This window comes from Gracilinanus agilis, chromosome 5, assembly GCF_016433145.1.
Source record: "Gracilinanus agilis isolate LMUSP501 chromosome 5, AgileGrace, whole genome shotgun sequence".
Taxonomy (NCBI): domain Eukaryota; kingdom Metazoa; phylum Chordata; class Mammalia; order Didelphimorphia; family Didelphidae; genus Gracilinanus; species Gracilinanus agilis.
The window spans coordinates 129,654,817-129,677,044 of NC_058134.1; the positions used below are offsets into that span (position 1 = coordinate 129,654,817).

Genomic DNA, 22,228 nt, shown 5'->3' on the forward strand with positions numbered 1-22,228 from the left:
ACTGATATGTTAATTCATAAAATTTTATTCAGCCACAGTTCTCTCTTTTGGATCTTGTGGATTTAGCTGTCCTTGCTATATATCTGGTGCATCAGAGAAATTTGATTTAATCTTTCCATTCAGGAAAGATGGAGGAGATGAAATATGCTCTTTCCTAGATTTCAAAATCCCATTTAGATGACGCCACAGTAGAGTCTGTTCAACAGTTTGTATAACTGAAAGAAACTGTGCAGATGAACAGTGAGCTGGAATGAGTTGAAAAGGGTAATTGACTCCACTGATTTTTTGGAAATTATGGAATTCTTTGACTGATCCCAACATTCCCAGAAAAGCAAAGGCTCATTTTTTCAATATCGACATTTCACTGGTATTGCTACATGATGGTGCACCATAGAATATCCCAGGCATATCAGATAGGGCAAGGGAGAGATGCATAGTATATGGGAACAGGCTGTGATTTATCAAAGAATTATATAACAAAAAGAGAACATGTGCAGCTTTGGGAGCAAGGGAGAAGAGTGACAGGAGGACAACCAGAATGTACAACTGGTTCAGATAGTTTTGGCAGAGAGGGAAGAAAGCCTCCCTCATGTTAGTTGGACATTTTGTGGCAAGGAAAACACGGATGAGAGTGGCATATGATGGACATGTAGAGATGGTTGTAAACTCATTATTAAAGAGAACTCCTGAATTATGGAATCACAGATTCATTTGAGGTGCACAGAAATGTTGATTTTTGTGAATCCCACACATTAGCTGGAATTTTTAATTGTTTCAACTAGTTTCTTTTTTAATTATCTAGGATTTCTAAATAACCCATCATGGTCATCAGCCAATACAGATAATTTTATCTCTTCTTTTACAATGTTTATATCTTTATTATTTTTCTTATTCCCATCATTAGTGTTTCTAGAATTATGTCAAGTAGTGGTAGGAAGAAGGGGCATCCTGACTTTACTTTTATTTATTGGGAAAGGTTTTGTTGTTTGCATACTTGTATTCATTTATAAATTCAGTTTTGTAATAATTAATAATTGATTTGTTCAATTGCTATAGGATTTTTGCTAGGATTTATTTTAATTTTTGTAATAGTGATATTTTATTGTTCTATTTCTTTGCTTTAACTTCCCTAGTTTAGGTATTTGAACTATATTTGTCTCATTAAATCAATTTGGAAAATTTTTTTTTCAGTTTTTGAGAATTATTTTCTGAAGAAAAAAACTGTTATTTAAATGTTTAGTAGAATTCTTCTCTGAATCTACCTGGACCATGTATTTCCCCCCTTTTGGATGTTTATTTCTGGTTCATTTTGTTTTCTGAGATTGGGTTATTTGACATTTCTATTTCATGCCCTGTTAATTCAGGTATTTGATATTTTAATATTTTAAAATTTACATACTCATTTAATTCCTTATTTTTCCATTTTGCTAATGTCTTTTCAGAGTCAATTTTTTTTCTTTCTGAAGAATACATTAGCTACATTCCAGACATTTGGTATGTTGTTTCTTCATTATTACTGTCTTTCACATATAAGTATAAATTGTTTTTAGTTTATTATTTAATCTACTCATGATCAAGTCTATATTTAGGCCTATATCTCTTGATTTTTGTTTCCTGATTACTATTTTTATTCCATTATGGTCTGTAAAAATGGGTTTAATATTTCTGCTTAAAAAATATATATATACATATATATAATTAATTTTTGCCTTAGCACATGCCTTCTTTTTGTAAAGATCCCAAATGTTGCTGAGAAATAAACTAAATATTAAGAAGCTACTCAAAATTTTCAGCTCTAACTTCTTTGTTCAGGTATATATATATATATACACACATATGTGTGTGTATATATATATATTGTTTCTTTACACCTTTATTTGAAATTTTCTTTGTATGTGTGTGTAAATTTAGTTTTAAAAGATATTTTACATTTAATAACAATTTCTCACATACATTTGCCAAAATTCAANCCCAGGGTCACACAGCTGGGAAGTGGCTGAGGCCAGGTTTGAACCTAGGACCTCCCGTCTCTAGGCCTGACTCTCACTCCACTGAGCTACCCAACTGCCCCTGAAGTATTATTTTTGTATATAATCTAGTGCATTGATCCACCATTCTGTTTTTTAGTACCAGATTATTTTGATGATTACTGATCTGGTAATGGCAGGCTACCTTTCCTCACTTTTTTTTCATTAATTCCCTGGGTATTCTTGATATTTTGTTCTTCCAGATGAATTTTATTATTTCTTCTAGTTCTATAAAATAATTATTTGGTAATCTGATTGGTGATTGGTGTGGCATTGATTAAGTAAATTAATTTAGGCAGAATTGTTGTTTTTATTATATTAGCATGGCTTATTCATCAGCAATTAGTATTTTTCCACTTGTTTAGATCTGACTTTTATATGTGTGAAAAGTGTTTTATAGTTGCGTTCATATAATTCTTGTGTTTGTCTTGGCAAATAGACTCCCAAATATTTTGTATTGTCTAGAGTTATTTTAAACAGAATTTCTTTTTCTATCTCTTTATATATATATATATATGCATATATATATATATACACACATATATACACACACACACACATATACAAACACACATAAAACCAAATAGGAATTACCTTCTCCATAGCCAAATTTGTTTTAGTCTCTCATATTCATTTTTATGTCTATTTTTGAGTTGTAATTCTAGTAGAAAGCATAATTTATAGTTAGCCTTGTGTCTTCATTTCTTTTGTATTAATTTTTATCTTTTTCATCTTTTGTCAGTACTTTGTCCCTGTGATCAATTTTGCTTTTACTAATTTAATGCTGGTCATTTGCCACTGCTTTTCCTCAGTTTCTATTTACCTCCCTGCAGTGGTAACCACAATACTTTTTACATATTAAGTGTTTAGTAAATGATTATTGACTTATTAACTGCCCTATTCCAAATTTTTTGTTTATAAATTATTCTGTTACTTTTGCTCTATATTACTCTACTTTATTATTACTCTATATCTTTAATTTACTTTATATCTATTAATTACTCTATATCTATTTACTTTTTAAATTACTCTATATCTATTTTTTTATTCTATTACTCTATATCTATTTCACCACCTCTTTTGAGCCATCTCTTTCCCTGTCCATACTGTTAAAGCATATGGCTAAAAATCTTTCTTCTTCCCTCCAACTTTTCAAGTAGTAGCTATATCTAATCTATATAACTGTATCATCTATCACTATATCCATATCTATGTCTATGTATTTTTTTTGCTATTCCCTTGTTCAAGATTTTTCTTACCCAGAAAGCTAGTAAAGATGGCAGCAGGTGGAAAACGGTCAATTTTGGAGGGATTTTATAAAGAAATACTTATACATTGTTAGTGGAACTTTGAATTGGTCCACTGGTGCTAGAAAGCAATTTGGAAGTATGCCAAGAAAGTAACTAAAATATCCATTTCCCTTGTCTCAGGGATCCCACTCCTATAGTGCCTCAATGAAATCAGTGATAAAATGAAAGTCCTTATATATTAAAAAATATGTATAGTACCACATTTTGTAGATGCAAAAAACTGGAAACGAAGTAGATGCCCATCTACTTTTCTTTATTTTTTGTCTTCTCTTCATTATTTTTTTTACTTGTATTATATTCCTAATTTTATTTCCTGATTGTTCCTTTTTTGTTCTCTCTGAAGAAAAAGCTTCTAAAACACCTTGTGTTCAGTTTTCTCTCATATTTCTCTGTTCTTTTCTTGGTGTCTTCTCTTTTCCTCTCTTTTTTATACTCTCTCTTAGTAATACAATTAACAAAGAAATCATTGATGAATGGAGGTAGTGTTGTATGATGGAAGTTACTCTTTCTCCTAAGTTACAAGGTCCAGTTTATCCTTACTATGATGAATCTTTATTCTTGGGGCCATTTTATCATATCTATGGTTCTGTGTTCCCCCCTACCACTCTGGATCTGAGTTGCCCTTGGGGACTCATACATCCCACCTGCTATATAATGTGATTTTGATTAGGCAAAATAATAAAAATAATAACAAAAATAAAAAAATAAAAACAAAAAAAAAATAAAAAAATAAACTTTCTTTGAGAAGGTGGTCTTAGTTGCCCCTCATTTGTCAAGGGATGGGGACTGTCCAAGAAAGTGAGTCCATAATGTATGATTTTCCCCTAGACTAAACCCATTATAAGATTATCATTTCCTTACTGTAGATATAATTCCTTTCCCCAGTGGGTATGCTCTTTAGTAGCACCTTATCCTTTCCTTATCTAATGATAATTGTAGTTTTACTTTAATATTTCTTCTTGTATTCAAATATCTTTTTCTTGAAGAACTGAGGTACTTTAACATTTTGTGTAGATATATAAAACATGGATACTATATTATTATCTTTTGTACCTTTAAGAATAATGTAGTTTTCCCCATGATATCTTTTAATCACATCAAATTTTACTGTTTTATGTAATGAAATCATGATTATTGATCTTGAATGAAAAATAATTTTTTAAGTACCTACTATGTACCAAGCACTCTGGTTAAGTGCTGGAGACACAAATAGAAGTAAAATTATACAGTTTTTGCTCTCAGGGAGCTTAAACTCTAATTGGAGAAGACAGCAATATAAAAGAGTTTGGCTGTAGGTTAGAAGAAAAAGTCCAGAAGTTCTAAAACTTCAGCCTTGGATAAATGACAATGCTTAGGGTGTACTAGCAGGTCAGATGACAATATTTAGGGACCCAGTGGGCTTAGGAACAGAGTAAATGGTAAGGCTTAGTGGTCTTTCTCCTCCTTTGAAGTAGTTGTTAGAAGGAAAGAGGAGAAATGGGTTGCAATTCATAAGAGAAGGAGTTTTGCAAGAGGAGAGTGGCCATGTGCTAGGAACCAAATAATTCTGGATTCTGGAACACAGAGAAGGGATAAGAAGGGAACACCAACTGTCCAGGGGAGCTTTTTGACTTTCTCTCTCTTGAACTGAGGAGGTTTTTGACTTCCTGTCCCTGAAGCTGAATAAACTTACCTGTGTTGTTCCTGTGGAAAGAAACCCATCTGGAAGAAAAATCAAACTGTTCCTATATGCAGAAAGTGTTCCTGTCTACTAAGAAGACCTGTGACTGGCTAGCCTGAGCAAAACTTCAGTGCTGATGAGGCCTGAGCCCAACTCCAGCCTGGCCTAGCTAGGGTAGATCCAACCATCCTGTGTTCATTCCTAAATATATCTGAAGACCTATTACATCCTACAACTCAATCTGGGAAAATTAAATAGTGTCAGGTTTAGCTAGTCAGGTTTGGGATCTAGACAGACAGGTTAGGGCTCAGGGAGTGTCAAGATAAAGATAGCACCATTATGAGGGGGTTTTAGAAGGTGGGAGGCTAGTGGGAACCCCTTAGAGTTAGGGAACCCCTATTCCTTAATCCTCCCTTCATAATACCTTGTTTTCAAAATAAATCCCTGTTCTAGTTTTTACCTAACTTGTCTTGGAGATTGAAAAGTGCACTGGTCCCAGGGAAGGGAAGCTCTCAGACTTATTTCACTGAGGAATCAAATTAACCTCAGTATTTCAATAACATCATCAACACCATCCTTTCTTAGGTCCAATACTTCATAGTATAATAGGTGATTCCAAAATCATCCAAATTGTGTAAATAGCAATATTGCTTTTCTTGCTAGAGTCTCGAGGGATTAGTAGAAATAAGGCAGGAGGTAAGGGTTCTCCAATCAGTGATTCTTTCTCCTTAGCTTGCCCTGCTTTTTTCAATTGTCCTGAGACATAATAGATTCTATGGAACATTTTGTTGTTTTTTTTTTTTTAAATCCCTTCTCCTACACTTCTCCATTTGATAGGTAAACAAATACTGTTGACATTCATAGTAATGAATGTTATTTATTGTTTGTTCTGATTGCTAATTGTTTTTTCCTTCTAGCATGTCCTCTTAAATTTTTCTTCTCTTTCACAGAAAGACAAGGAATCTGTTCAAAACAAATAATTTATAATTAAAGTGGTCTGATTTCATTCCTGTGCCTTCTCCTTTCTTTACCCAACACAAATTCCCAGGCACTACTTCTTATACTTTCTTTCTTTTTAATCAACCCTTTACGATCTTCCCTCAAGAGTGTAACAATAAAAAAATCCAGTAACAAATTGATAGAAGGGAGATAGAGAAAATCTTATGTGGTGAGTCTCTCTTCCAGCACTCCCCTGGGGCCGAATATACACTGGGAGTCTTTAAGGGAGTGTCACCCCAAAACTGGGTGACCTGGATAGTTGTGCTGCCCCACGGGAATTGGGGGTGAGGCTTCCATATTAGAGGAGGTATTCAGTACCCCAATCTGATCCTGAATACCTTAAGGTCAGGGTTCACTCAAACCTCCCCTGATGTCAGTCAGTTTCAAAGCAGGTGGTTTGGCTTCAAGATGGAGGCAGCCAGACCAAGCTGTGGTTCCCCTCTCCCTTGTTGTCTCTCAGGCACTCTGGAATGCTATCTGACTCTTGAATGGCTTTTTATTTTTTGCAAATCAGGGATTGGGAAAGGGGTGAGGGCAGAGGGATTTTGGTGTGCCCTCTTCTCTATTTCTCTGGGGTCTGCCAAGCTTCTCCTCTCCCCTTCTATTTATATTTCTAGTTCTCTGTTTCTATCCTTTTCTATAATTGTAAGGTTTGACTGAAAAGGGTCTTTCAGCAAGTTTGGGAATGGGTGAAGGGACTAAGAGATTGTTCCCAAAATGGAGTCCAAACTTAATTGACTCAATGGCTAAAGTCTTGATGCGTGAGATGCAATGGAATGGTTTTGATTGGGGAGTCAGGGTTTCAATTTCCAAAAGAAAGATCCTCAGGAAGCCCTAAGGACTGGATCCAAGCTGGGTTGCCCTCCTCCTCCCTCTTCCCAGTCCTCTGTCTGAAGATCTCTCCTCTCTCCTTTTTTCTCAGAGCAAAATCTCAGAATCTTGTCTGGTCTCAACTGTCAGCAACTGCCTTCTCTGGCTCCTTTGGTCCTATCCTCCTTGCACAAATCCCATCCTTACAGTATCCCAGTTTTGTGTGGTGGGACTTTTTCCAAAAGTCCCACTTAATCCATGCATCACTATTTCCTATTCCTATCTTATGTTCCCCCTCCCTCCAAAATAATAAATCCTTATCTTATCACTATACTAATTACCTATCTATTCCTATACTAATACGGGTTTTGGAGAAGTTGGTAGGGGGATGAGGGTTGCAATTTATATAACAATTACAGGGTACAAAACAATTTTGTAACACGAAAAGTTTTCCATTGAACACAATGTCTCAATTTACAGTGTAACAATTTTCTTATCCTTAAACTCTTCCAAGTTATTATTTAACCCATCTATGATTTTAACAGAATTTTAACTTGTTTCTACTTTTAATATATGTCTATCAAGTAATGCAATACAACTATCTTATTATTCCTAGATGTTATCAAATTGTTTAAACTACCTATGTTTTAAATGCAATGTTAGTTTTTATATTGGGAATCTATTTTAGTATGTTAGTGTTTTTAGTTATCTCTCCAAGAACAATTATATATTTTATTCTTATGCTTTCCCTGCACTAGCTTGCTAAAAAATTTTGAACTTCCCTAGTCCTTTCTGCATTTACTATGTCTAATATCCAAATTATCTGCTAAATTGTTAGTATGCTACATATCTTCATGGTTAGGGACTATTATTTACAATTCTACTCTACTTTTCTAACCTATGTTACAGGTATATATAAAGTTTACATTATTTACACTATTATACATTTGTACAAGCATTAGTTCTGCACATCGATGTTAACCAGACAAGAAAATTGCTTGATTTTCTTATGTGGTTAAAATCTTATGGAACTTGAAACTCTTTACATTATAGACACACACACACACACACACACACACACACACACACACACACACATATATATATACACATATATATACATATATATATTTCGTATTTTCACAATCTTCAGATACTTGCTTATTTACATGAGGTATCAACTAGATATCAGTTTTGTGTTGTGCTTTGTTTTCTCTTAATGTACTGTACATGCAAAATACTCACCCTTATTTTCAGTTATCAGTTTTCTTCAAGTTATCTGTAGATTTCTCTTGTATCTTGATGCTATGTACATTTTCCCTAAAGTGTGTGGTTAATTTGTATTTTTGTGCTATCGCCCCACCATAGTCTTACACAAACCATTTCCTTTTGTCTTCTTTTTTGTGCAGTTGTCCATTTTTTTTTTGCAAAGTTCAAAGTTCAAAAGTTTTTTCACAATGCCTTTTCAAGTACTCTTTTCTTGAATCTTTCTTCTTGGTGATTTTCCCAATTTCCTTTTCTTATCTTGATTCTTTTCCCCTTCTCTGTTTCTCCATCACATGTTGTCTGTTGTTGTACATGTTGTTGGATGGGCTCTCTGGTCTGGATGCAAGAGCAATGTGGATTGTGATGCTTTGTCAGTGATGTCAATCAATTGTTTGTGTGTGTATGATATATATCCTTTCAGATGTTTTGCAATGATTTTGTGTTTTGCATTTTAGTTTTGATTTTGATTTTGAATTTTGATTCTTAGTCCTCAGCACTTCCTGTAATTTGTCTATCTTGAACTGTTTCTGGGTGTTCTGCATTTGTATGTTTCTTTTCAGGTTTCATGTGGGTCATGTGGAACCATGAATCTTTTCCTTCTACTTTTATGCTTGTAGGGGTAGTAAGCAGAATTTGGTAGGGTCCTAACCATTTGAGATCTGTTACTGATTTTCTTGTGAAGTTTCTTATGTACACTATGTCTCCTGGTTTTGCATTATGCAAGTCATAATCAAGGGGAACTCTCTGTTGAATCAAACTGAGTTCATGGAGTTCTGTGAGTCTTTGTTGCAGGGGCTGGATATATTTATGCAGTTCACAATCTGCACCCAGCATTGAGACATTTGAGGTTTTGTGAGCTCTCCCTTGCCAAACAGGTCGGCCATATAGCATTTCAAATGGGGAAAGATGTAAGTCCCTGCTAGGCTTGCTTCTCAGATACTATAACAGTATTGGCAAAGCTTCTGTCCATATTAGATGAGTTTCCGTACTTTTGATGGATTAGTCATCCAGTGCATGTATGAAATATAGCCACTCATATCTTTCTTCAATACCTATGTCTGGTACCATGATCAGTGGTACATTTGCTTCTTGATATATTCTTTTCATTTCCTCTTCATCATCAGAACTCATGTCATCAGAGTCTGTGTAAACAGGATATGGTTGTGATGGCTTGATATTAATTACATCTAATGCTAAAATTGCATCCATGCCCATATCTGCTAAGTCATTTTGTAGTAGCATGCTAGTCATGTGTGGTTCATTATTTTCTGTCTCTTGATTTACTTGTATTATTGGAGCCTCTATCTTTGTATATCCCATGCCCCCTTCCTGTTGTAAAGTGACTACTGTTTGTTTTGGCTTTGGACCCTCAGTTTGCAATGCATTTTGATCTGCAATGCATTTGCTTCCTTTACCTTGTTGTTTGTATAGAATTAACATGTTCTTATTTTGATTGTTACCTTGGATTGGCTGTATTATTTTATGGATTGATTCATTGTTCTGTGTGAGTGATTCCTCCATTTGGTTATCTCTTAAGCATTTAGAGTTCTCTCCAGGTGGAGGCATTCCTGAAGTCACACAATTTGTAATTTTGGAAATTTTTGAATCAAAGTTTTTCTCAGAGTTTTTTTGGCTTAAAGTCTTTTACTGTTGGGTTTAAGTTTGAATATCCTAGTATGTCAATGCAATTCTTTTCTCTGTTAAGCTTTTCATGTGCCAACTCTCTTGGAGGTTTGCTTGTGTCAGTGCTTAAGGATAATGCTCTTTCCTCCCCCATGGTCTTTATTGTAAGTTGCTTTGCAGTTTCTTTCATATCATTGCCTTTCTGTGTGTGAAACTACTCAGAACATCCATTTAAGCTTGTCTCTTCAACTGTTGCATTTGGATTTGTCATTAGTTGATCTTTTTGTTTATGTTCTATCTTTATGTTGTGATCTTGTATATCTGGAACGTACTCGTCATTAAGTATTGAGGATTTTAAGTTTAAATCTGTTGTTAATAGTACTTTGCATGTTGCAATTTCCCTATCCTTTATTAGTGCTATAGTAATTTTGTTTGGTTTAAAGTCTGGTGTAAATGCATGTGTATTTTTCTCCTTTCTCTTTGAATCATTATCTTTTATCCCTTAAATTCTGTTTTTGATTTCTATTACATCCCTGATCATTTGGTTTTCTTCTATCTGATCCCTAGATTTAATCTTTGCTTTTCCATCCCTATAGTGTATTTCCAATGCCCAAGTCTCTTATATCATGGTTTTTATATCTTTTCACATTGCCACACCCCTTGGGCTTTCCCTTATGTTCCCAGGCTATTTCTTGGCTTCATAAAGTATCATGTTTTCCCATTAGTACTTGGGAATAATGCAGTTTTCCGCCCTGTGCTATGTATTTTTGCATAGTCTGCAGGTTGGATGCATGCTGACTGGATGATGCACAATTATGATCACAACATTTGTTTTCTCTCTTGAGTGTTGTATCTAGAATTTGTTTATGTATTATTATAATTGTTGCTGTTAAGTTGGGCTTTGAGGTGACAAAATTCCACTACATGCCCTATTTTCCCACAAAGAAAACATCTTATGTTATTATTAAAGTTATTGCTAATTTGTCTGGGTTGTTGGTACTGAGGTCTGGCTTTATATGTGTTTAGGGCTGCCAGGTTTTTGATTTCCTCTATTTCTTTTTGTTTGATGGTAGATTTAGCCTCTTTTAATTGCTCCTTTAAATCTTTTATGATATCATCTTTTTCTCTAATGGATTCTTTGTATTCTTTGGCTTCCTGATTTCCTGAGTGAACATATGCAGCAGTTTTACATAGGTCTTCCAAAGTTAATGATTCCCATCCTGGACAATGCAAATAAAAGTATGTCCTAATTGGTTGGAAACTGCCCTTAATAAACTGCCTCCTTATGTGCTGCTAATTGGGTTCATTTAAGTCCTGGAAGTCTAAAATCATTTCCCCAGCTTCCACAAGCCTATCAAAATATGTTGAGGGGTGCTCATTTATCTCTTGCATTAACATTTTGAATTTCCCCCAGGAATCAGGATGCTTAGCAAAGGATTTCATAGCTTCTACAAGATCTTCTTAGGTATACTAGGTTTTGATGAGCGTTTAATTCTAGATCTTCATAATATTGTGGCCAAGATGTTAAGTTTGTGTTCTTACGGGTCTCCTCAATAAATTGTGCTCTCTCTGCTGGTATAAATAATTCAGAAAGAAGAATTTCAGTGTCTGAAAATGTGGGATCAAAAAGTCTTAATGCTCTCTTAAATTCTTTTATGGCCTTGAAGGGATTTTTTAAAAAGGCAGGCATTCGTTGTTTTAGGGTGTCTAGATCTGCAGCAGTGAATGGCTTATGCCTTTTTAAATGGAGAAACCCAGAATCTGGCTTCAAAATCATATGATCAATGATTGGTAATATTGGTACTGCTGGTGCTGTTGCCCCTTCCTCTATTTTCTTTGCTGCATCTCTATGTGCCTCAGCTGTTTGTATTGCTATTTCTATTTTGTTCCCTGCTGTGATCCCTTTTCCCCCTTTCAATTGAGCATTCTCTTCAAGTAACTTTGCTATTTCCTTTCTTAATATCATTATCAATACAGTGCTATCATCCTTGTGTCCTAGCAGTTTGTGCACTAAATTCTTTAAGGACCAATAGAAGTGGAGGGATAAGATGATTACTGCAATTGTGGTTGGTGTGAAAGCTTTTATATTCTTGCTCATTACTTTTACATTTATTCCGTTTATTACTGAACAATTCTTTGAGTGATAGTGACCATATTGTGAAAATTCCTTGATGACGGGAAGTTAATATTAAGAAAAAAGTGTGGATGATTATAATGTTATTGTGACTAAAAACTCTTATAATTACGTAATAATTTATTTAATCTTTTTAATGCAGGAAAATGACAGATCAAGGAGAGGAGATAACCGATACAGGAAAGGCTGATACTACTGAAACAGTGGAAGATGTGGAGACGGGAAGAAAGCCCAGAGAAGAGGAGGCACAAGAGGGTTCCAGTGGTACACATAGAAGAAGTAAAGTACGGAAAGAACCAAGGAAAAAAACCTTTGAGAGATCTCATTCAAAGCAAAGATCGAAAAGGGGAGAGAGCCCCTTGAAGGAGGACACCCAACTGAAGAGAAGGGTGAGCTCAGAGGAAGAGAAGTCAGATGAAGGGCAGTCGAGTGTTGATTTCCCTGCATCTTATCTAACTCAAATAAAGGCCATAAAGGAGGCTTTGAAGACGACAGTGGCTGATAATACAGCCATAGGTATTGTTTCCTTTACACTGTTTCACCTGTTTTCATAGTCATTTCCTTTCTTTAGGTTTCTTTTTCCTCATTTGTAAAATGAAGGGCTTGAGCTAGGTGGTTTTTAGTCTCTTCTAGCACTGTTATATTGTTTTGTATTATGGAAAAGCTTTACTTGAATTAACATAGAATTTCTTAATTTTTGTAAAGGATTGGAAGCAAAGCAACTCACCCATTTCATAGCGTAATAGCAAAAATAATTCAATTACTATGCACCAATTTTATTATCTCATAAAAGATTATCATATTACTGACCTCACAAGTATATCTGTCAAAAGAATTAATTAGATAATGTCTGAAAAGTTCTTTAAGCTCCCCAGAGAAAATTATTTATAAATGCGTTAGAATGCTAAAATTCATTATTAAGATTTACTTAGATAACTTATTTTCTAGTCATACTTGGGTTAATGAAAAATTTTATGTTTTCATTCATAACACCCCCACTAGAAAATATCCAATCTTTTTTTAATACCAAGATTTAAAGATGATAGATAGATTGACTTCATTTCCATGTTAGCCACATCACAAAAAGCAAGAAAAATAAAGTTAGAAAACTATACTTTAACTCAGTTAAATGTTAAAATGTTAAAAAAAATGTTAAACTCAGTTAACTCAGATGTTCATCAGTCCGTTCTCTGGAGGTGGATAGTATTTCTCATCATGAGACCTCTGGAATTGAGTAGAAACAATTTTTTGTTTTTATTTGTGTCCATAACATTTCTCACAGTTTCTGGCAAATTGTAAATGCTTACTAAATGTTAGTTGACTGATTGAAGATGTGTTTACTCATAGAAGATGTACCATCATTATAAATCTAAGTCTCTTAAGAACTCTCATCAATGCAGTGAGAGTTACTGAGGGCTGAAGATGAAATGAAGCATACTAACATTTTCTGCCAAAGAGATGATGGTCTCAAGATGCAGGATGAGACAGTTTTGGAGTTGATGGGAATTTGCTTTGCTTGACATGAATGATTTATTAATTTTTTTTTGCTTCTTTTATGACAGTGGCAGTTTGAGGGAAAGAAAATAAATAAAAAGTTTTTTAAAGGAAGCAAATTATATCTATAAACTAAGTGGGTTGTATTCTTTGGCCTCTGAAGTTCCTTTTAGCTCAGACCTATGACAAAACTACAATCCTCTATGGACACCTGCTCTCAATGTCTTAAAAAGTATTATTATTATTATTATTATTATTTAAACCCTTACCTTCTGTCTTGGAGTCAATACTGTGTATTGACTCCAAGGCAGAAGAGTGGTAAGGGTAGGCAATGGGGGGGTCAAGTGACTTGCCCAGGGTTACACAGCTGGGAAGTGTCTGAGGACAGATTTGAACCTAGGACCTCCCGTCTCTAGGCCTGATTCTCAATCCACTGAGCTACCCAGCTGCTCCCTTATTTTCTTTAAACATTTTTTTCTTTTTAAATTGACTTCCAAATTTTTTCCTTTCTTCCCATCCCTTTCCCACCAGTTGAGAAGGCAAGCAAATTATATCAGTTATACTTGTGAAATCATGTAAAACATATTTACATATTAGTCATATCACAAAATAAGCAAGAAAAATGAAAGAAAGCAAGATATAATTCATTTTGCACTTTGTTATAAAAAAGAAGGATGGATAGAGAGGCGAGGGAGGGTAAACTAAACTGGATACTACCACTTGTAATTGTGTGACAGCAGTGGAGTCCAGATAGGTGGCTAGGGCAAGATCAACTGAGGCTTGCCACCTAGCTAGATGATGTGACACCTCTCTCCTATAACAGTTGCCCAGGCATGATCCTTCAGGTCAATGGATGGTATCCCTTCAGGTCCCACCTGGGTTGATTGATAATAGATATTGGGCTCTATTAGCCTTGGTAACAGTTTATCTGACTGTGTATCTCCCTTCCCAGAGAAGCTATGAAATAACCACTCTAGGAAGGTACTTGAAGGCTTTATCTATAATTAGCAAAGATGGGGTATTGGGGATGGACAGAGGATTGGGAAACCCTAACTACTTTGGTGATAATAAACCCTCAGAGCTGTAGGCAGGTAATTGATCCTGGATAGTTAGCTCCTCTGGCTCAGCTAGGCCAAAGCCAAACCAGAGTAAGCAAGCTGCTGCTTGATGTCTTTCAGCTTCTTCTTCTTTCTGCTAGATGTTATGGCTAAACAGCCTTCAGGATATCCACCCCTTTCCACCCACTTCTTCTTCTCCTGCCCACTTCCTGGATCCCTCCTGGGCCCTGGGAAACTTAGATAACTACAGATGATTTGATTTCCTAAATATCTATGGGCAGTAGAATCAGAAGAGTGATGGTCTGGGTACAGGTTGACACTGTTGTTCAGGTACAAGACAGGAGGTTCTTGCAAGGTTGAACTCAGCAAGTCACCAATCCCCAAAGACCAGGATCCACAGATCTCAAGTCCAAGGGAAGGAAAGGAACCCAAGTCAGGGCTCCCAGGGTATTTTATACCGCCCTGGGACAACCGCTGTCTCCCCTGACCTCACGGCCCCTGGGAACATTCTAAGATCCAATGGTCCTCACCCGTCAATCAAGGGCGAACCTTTCTGCTCCCAGAGTTTCAATATAACAACTTACAAGTTCATCAGTTCTCTCTCTGGATGTGAACAGCATTTTTTAATCATGTATCTTTAGGAATTGTCTTGGATTGTTGTTTTGATCAAAGTAGCCAAGTTTTTCACAGCTGATCATCATTACATTACTGTTACTGTGCACAGTGATTTCCTAGTTCTCCTATCTATTTTACATCAGTTCATGTCAGTCTTCCCAGATTTTTCTGAAGGCTTCCTGATCATCATTTCTTACTGAACAATTATATTTCCATCACAATTATATACTCCAACTTGTTCAGCTATTTCCCAATTGATGAGCAACCCTTTAGTTTCTAATTATTTTTAACACACAGAGAACTGTTATAAATCTTTTTGTGCATATAAGGACCTTTTCTTTTTTCATTAATCTCTTTAGGGGACAGACCTGATAATGGTCTTGTTGGATCAAAGGATATGCCCATTTATATAAACTGTTGGGCATAGTTACAAATTGTTGTCCAGCATATTTGAACTAGTTTACTACTTCATCAACAGTTTATTAGCGTACTTATTTTACATCATCTGCTCCAATATTTGTAATTTGGATCAGTGTCATTCTAATTTGCATATTTCTAATCAGTAGTGATAGAGAGTATTTTTTATATGGCTAGACAGCTTTGATTTCTTCTGAAAACTATCTCTTTATATCCTTTGACTCTTTTCCATTTTGGGGAATACCTCTTATTTTTATAAATTTGACTCAATTTCCAATATAGTTGAAAAAGGAAGCCCTCATCAGAGAAATTTGCTATAACTTTTTTTTTTAATATTGCTTCATTGTCTATGGTACTTTTTAGGAAAATATAGTTCCCAGGGTTATTTATTTTAATTAGGTTTCTTCTTGCTTTTGCTTTTTTCTGAAATCAATATTGATAACCCTGTCTTTTTGACTTTCACTGAATTATAATAGATTCTGATTTAGCTTTTTATTTAACTCTGTATGTGTATGTGTTTCTGTTTCAAGGATGAATCCTGTAAAGACATTGTTGGATTCTCATTTCCAATCCATTCTGCTATCTGCTTCCATTTCATATTCACAGTTATCCTCTCATTCCTTGGATTTCTGTTTTGTTTCTGACCTCAGTCTTCTTTAATCTACATTCCCTTTAATTATTCCCCTACTTTCTATCTCTTTCCCCCTTCCCTTTTATTTCCCTATTGGGTAAGATAAATTCCTACACTCAACTTTTACTTTGTTTTTGATACCTCATAGAATCTTTATTTTCCATTTGCCCAATTCTGATTTTTAAGAAATTATTTTCTTCAGTGAGTTTTTATATCTGCTTGCTATGCTCTGCCTTGACCCTCCTTCCCCTCCTTCCCATTTTTACTTGGCCAGTTCTGCTTTTTTAGAGATTCTTTTCTTTAGAAAATTTTTGTGCCTCTTTTACCATTAGACCAATTCTGTTTTTTAAAGGGATTCTTTTCTTGGTCCTTTTTTGTGCCTCTCTTAACCAAGTTGTTAACTTTGTTTTCATAATTTTCTTGCATCATTTTCATTCTCTTCCCCAATTTTTCCTTAAAATTATTCATTTTTTTAAAAAACTCTTCTTGTTGGGCTTTAGTTAAGTTCTTTTTTTGGTTTTTACTCATTTTCCCGACCTATATCTTGACTTTGAACTTTATGTTAAAGTTGGGCTCTGATCACCTGGAACTGGGGAAGCAGTGTTCCAAGGTTCAGGTTTTTTTGGTGCTGTTTTTTTCCAAAGCTAATTCTGGAACTCTGCAAGCTTTTGGTGCTTCCAAGGTGGTGTGATGCAGGGAGTGGTATGGTTGCTACTCTCCTGGCTGCACCCTGATATTGCTCTTGCCTGGAATTCTGACCAGGTCCCCTGCTCTCCTGCAGCTGTTAGCACTAGTGATTTGTTCTGTCTTTGAACTGCAATCAGAGACCCTGATTTCTTGGGCCTGACCACAAGTGCTCTTCTTCCCTCTGGCATCACAGAATTGCTTCTGGTCAATAATTGTCCATTAGTGCCAGCAAAGTGCCCAGCCCCTGAAATCTCTTTCTGACCAGTTGTCCAACCTCCTTATTGTTTCTGGGTTGAGCTCCCAAAGCTGCCTTTGTTACTGCTGGGATTCTGCCTGTTGCAGCTGCCTCCACTCAGGGTATTTTCACTGCATATGCCTGTGCCAACCCTGGTTTCACAAACTTTTCCTGCTGTAATAAATAAAAGTCTTAGAGATTTTATACTAAATTTATAAGTATTTATTAGTAAAGAGAAAGGAAAAGAGAAATAAGATTTCTATCACCTAACTGTCAAAGTTTCTGACTGTGGTTGCACATCTTTCCCAGCCTGGAATGGTCCCCTGGCTGGCCCAAATGGTGTACAGACCAAAGATGACTTATGTAGATAAGCACCAGGATGACTTCATAAGGCAAAAAATGGCAGAAAGACTTAGTTCCTGCTTGTCCTGGCTCTTCTGTTTGGCTCATGGCAGTATACAAGCTCAGCTTTTGCTTGGACAGTCTGAGTCATGTGTTCTGATGTCCAGTCATATAATCACACCATGCCACCACTGCCAGGTCAAAGGCCACTTGGAGGTGGGGAGGGGGCGGGTGCAAAGGGCTTCTATCCACCCTTTCCAGGAGTCAGAAGCTGCACTGCCCTGCTGTGTCCTCCCTTAATGTGCTTGGGCCAGCTATGACTTATATTCTCACGTTCATTTCCCACACAGCTGATCTCTTAAATTGTCTCAGGCTGGAAAAATGTCACTAGGCCATCTTGTTGGTTCTGTTGCTCTAAAACTTGATTTGTGCAAACATTTTAAAGTTGTTGAGAACAATACCAGGAGAGTTTGGCAGGGTTACTGCCTGTACACCATCTTGACTTCACCAGTATAACTTCTTGATATTTCAAAATATTTCAACAAAGTAGAAGAATACTTTTGGACCTATAGCCCCAGAGTCTTGAAAGCCTAAGAAATCTTCAAACAAAATGCTCCAAAAGCACTTGGAAAGATGTTAAAAGGGGAATCACAATTGTCATTTCTCTTCTTGGGAATATCACAGAAAATTCAAATAGACTCAAATCTTTCAGTATCATTGACTTTGATCTCTATTTTAACAAGCATTTAAACAAGTTGTTACAAGTTAAAAACACCAACTCCTTCATTCCCCAAATTTTATTTCAAGGAATATTTAAAAAATCATTTTGAAAAGTGTCATATAATAATAATCATAATAATATTAAAACAATAGCTAATATTTATACAGTACTCACTATGTGCTAGGCACTGTGCTAAATGCTTTACAAATATTATCTCATTTGATTCTTATAACAACCCTGGGAGGTAGGTGCAATTATTATCCCTGTTTTATAGGTGATAAAATGAAGCAAACATAAATTAAATATATTGTCCAGGTTCACACAGATAGTATCTGAGGCTGGATTTAACCTTGGGTCTTCTTCATTCCAGACCCAGCACTCTAACCACTGTGCCACCTACCAGTCCCTTAATACTTTGGGACAGGGAAATTTGAGGGACTAATTACAGTTTTGTTTGCCTCTAATTTTTAAAATACAATGGTGTTAGTTTCTAAAACCTGGTACTTATTTTCTTTTTAAAGAAACTGGAACTTTCTAAAATTTCTAAAACCAAACTTCTTTATTAATCCACAGACATATTAAAAAAATAAGAAAAAGTAAACCTTTAAGAATTTGTTATTAAAGTATTTTCATTTCTTTTTAGGTTTTATGGACAAAATAAAGGCATTTACAAAATCTTGGCTTTTCCTAATTTTTTAGAAGAAAAACCTTTCTTTCAGGCTCTGATGAGTGTGACATTTCATTAAAAATAACACTATTGGGCAGCTAAAAAGCATAAATGGATCGAGTGCTGGACTTAGAGTACAAAAGACTTCCATTTAAATCCCACCTGAAGATATTTTCTAACTATGTCACTTACCTTTCAGCCTCAGTTTTCTTCTTTGTAAAATAAAGATAACAATAGCATCTATCTCTCAGGGTTTTTGTGAAGATCAAATGAGATAGCATGTAAAATTTTTTGCCAGCCTTTTAGCACAATATAAGTGCTAGTTATTAATTTTATCAATAAAAAATTTACCTTCAAAAAGAAATTTTCTCTTTTTAGTTTTTTTTAGAATAGCCCCTTTAATACTCCCTTACATATTTGCCACTGTAGGGATAAAGGAATTTAAAATTAGGCTAATATTTTAAAGGAAGAGGATGGTGGAGGTAGCAGATGGCTGTAAGGTAAGATTTTTTTCCATTGCAAGAATAAGTGCCTGGATTTGATGTATCCCATTTGTATAGAATATTAGTCTTTCTTTTTCCAATTCTTTTCACATGCAAGGTTACCTTTTCTCTTCTTTGTCTTTATAACTGTTTCCAGTGCTGAATCTCCTAACTTCTTAAGAAGTATAATTGGATAAATTATATAAATCAGGTATTGACAAACTTTACAAAGTACTATGACATTTCTTACAACTTTTCTTTCTGATATGGAATGGGAAGGGACAACATGAACAGTTTCAGAAATATGGAGCTTTAGGAACTAGCAGTAATTCTTTTAAGTGGCAGAGACAGAAGGGATGGCAATAGCCACTTACCTAAAATCACCCTATGTGTGTTCTTTGATATAGACTGAAGATTGATGGCTTTCTAGCATGAAGTGATAAATCTCCCTCTCTTCCCCCCCCCCCCCCATTCTTTTTATAGTGAAAGTTATGCTTGTTCCTGTGGAACAGACAATTACGTTTACTTATAAACTTGGTGTATTGTTACGACAACTCAAGGAACAGTTTTCAACTCTCTTAAACATACCAATTAAACATCTGCAATTCATTCATGAAGGTAAGTGCTGAGAACTATTGAAATTCATCTATATTTTCCAGGTAAAAAATAAAGTTTTGTTAGTTTTGGAATGAAAGTCATTTAATAGTAGTATATGTTTTAGATTATAAATGTACTTAACCTTTGTCAGCGTCAGTATAATTTTCTGGCTATTAGGTTTGCTTAGGTTTTGCCAAAGGAATGAGAAAAACTCCTTTTGAAGTTATATTAGATATATGTGAGATTTGATCTGAAACTTTGCAAATATACTTAAGTACACTAAAATAACTCTAGTTAGCTTAAATATTTTAATTAAAATTTAAAAATTCTTTTGCCTATAAACTTACAACAAAAACATTTTCAAGGGAACATGGTCTTTTTTGTGAATGGATCTGCTATACTAAAAAGGTTGCTTCTGATAACCAAATCTTTGGTCTCAGTGTAGATTGGAGCCTTGGAATTCAGCTTGAGGGGTGGCTAAAATTGAGCACTTTGTTTTTTGAGAATTTAGCATATTTTGAGTAAAAAAGTCATATTCAAATAGTAAATTTCATGGCCTAGCTAGTCAGATGTCCAATAGAAACATAAGAAAAGTAACTTTAGTACAACAAATACTTATTGTACATATATCCTTAATTAATCGATATTTATTGAATGCTATGTCTCTAATACTAAAGAAGGGAAAGGAAATAAGCATTTATATTATAACACCTACTATGTACTAGTCATTGTACCAAGCACTTTACAGATATTATCTTATTTAATCCTTATAGCAACTCTGCAAGGGAGGTGATGTTATTATCTGAATTTTACAGTTGAGTAAACTAAGGCAGACAGAAATTAGGTGACTTGGTCAAAGTTCCACAGCTAGTAAATACCTGAGGCTGGATTTGAATCCTGACTTCAAACCTTATCCTCTGTCTACTGGGCCATCTAGCTACTTCCCATAAGAATTGTAGGACCCGTATCTTTAAGAGTAGTTGAAGATGAAAAGGGGTCTGAGAAAGGACAGCCAGGAGAGGAGATTAGAGAAAGTGCATGGTTAACATTGTTAAATACTGCAGAAATGTAAGGTAGGCTAGATTGAGAAAGAGTTATTATATTTGATTAAGAGATTTTGGGCAATCTTTTCATTAGAACGATGATTCCAGGAGAGCCAGATTGCAGAAAGACTCAGAAGGGAACAAATACAAAGTGAGAGCACCAGGTATAAACTACATTCTTGAGTATTTTGATAGTAAAAGGGAGAGACAATAATTATGGAATCATAGATTTAGAGCTGAAAGGGATCTTAGAATCCATTAAGTTCAATGCCCTTATTTTACATATGAGGAAACTGAGGCACAGAACAGTTAAATGACTGATTTAAGTGTTGTACAGCTAGTAAGTGACTAAGGAAAGACTGCAACTTAAGACAGATTCCAAACCCTGAAGTCTATCTTACTGTGCCACCCAGGAGCTACTAGGTTAGTCAGTTTTGGGGGTCTGGGTAGATGGAGGTGGATTTTAGTCCTGTGAGCTCATTTTAAAAAATAAGTTTTTATTACTATATTCTGCTTTTAATTTTATCTTAGTTATCTTGAAACTATTCTCAGAGAGCCTTCCCATATAATAAATAGTATTTTTGAGTGAAGAACCTCCTCCATCCCAGCATAACTGATTTAAAAAAAAGTCTGAAAGCATATTTTAAATGTAACAACTATGGACTTCCTACCGTCACCAAAGGGTGGGTTGCAGGTGTCCTCTAATTTTATTACATTTATTGTCGGGTTTTTGGCATGTAGTTCTTTCCATTTTACCATTTATATTGTTGTGATTACTGTGTGCTTTTCTTGTCTCAGCTCACTTCACTCTATAGTATTTCTTGTAGAGCTTTCCTTATCATTTCTTGCAACATAGTAATATTCATTACATTCATGTACCATAAATTGTTTATCCATTCACCAACTGATGGACATCTATTTTGTTTCTAATTCTTAACTCACAAAAAGTGCTACTAGAAATACTTTGGAGTATATGGGTACCTATTATTTACTTCCTTGTGGTATAAGCCCATTAAGGGAGTCTCTGATTCAAAGGATATGGATATTTTAGTTACTTCATTGCACAAATTCAAATTACTTTCCAAAATGGTCATGCCATTTCATAGCATACAAGACCATTGTATTGGTTTGCTAATTATTCCACAACTCCTCCAACAGTGGCTATTCCCATTCTTTGAGAATAGTCAGGGTATGAGATGAAACCTCAGGATTACTTGATGTCATTTTTCTCAGGTTTTTGGTGTGTTCTTTCATGTGATTGTAAATACTTTGCAATTCCTTTTTTTTTTTTTTGAGAATTTCATATCCTTTGGCCACATATTTATTGGGGAATGGCCATCAGTTATATACATATTTATATATATATGTGTAGATATTTTATATATGTATGTATGTATGTTTATAATTTGT

The 22,228-nt window shown here is 35.1% G+C and overlaps 1 protein-coding gene across 1 annotated transcript in view; it reads left to right on the top strand.

Moving 5' to 3' along the window:
• Positions 1-11,975: 11,975 nt before the first annotated feature.
• IQUB (IQ motif and ubiquitin domain containing) overlaps positions 11,976-22,228 on the top strand; it is a 72,327-nt gene continuing 62,074 nt past the window's right edge. Inside the window, exons 1-2 of the mRNA XM_044678293.1 lie at positions 11,976-12,345; positions 19,662-19,800. Coding sequence (XP_044534228.1) covers positions 11,976-12,345; positions 19,662-19,800 — 509 coding nt within the window. The remainder of the gene's footprint in view (positions 12,346-19,661; positions 19,801-22,228) is intronic.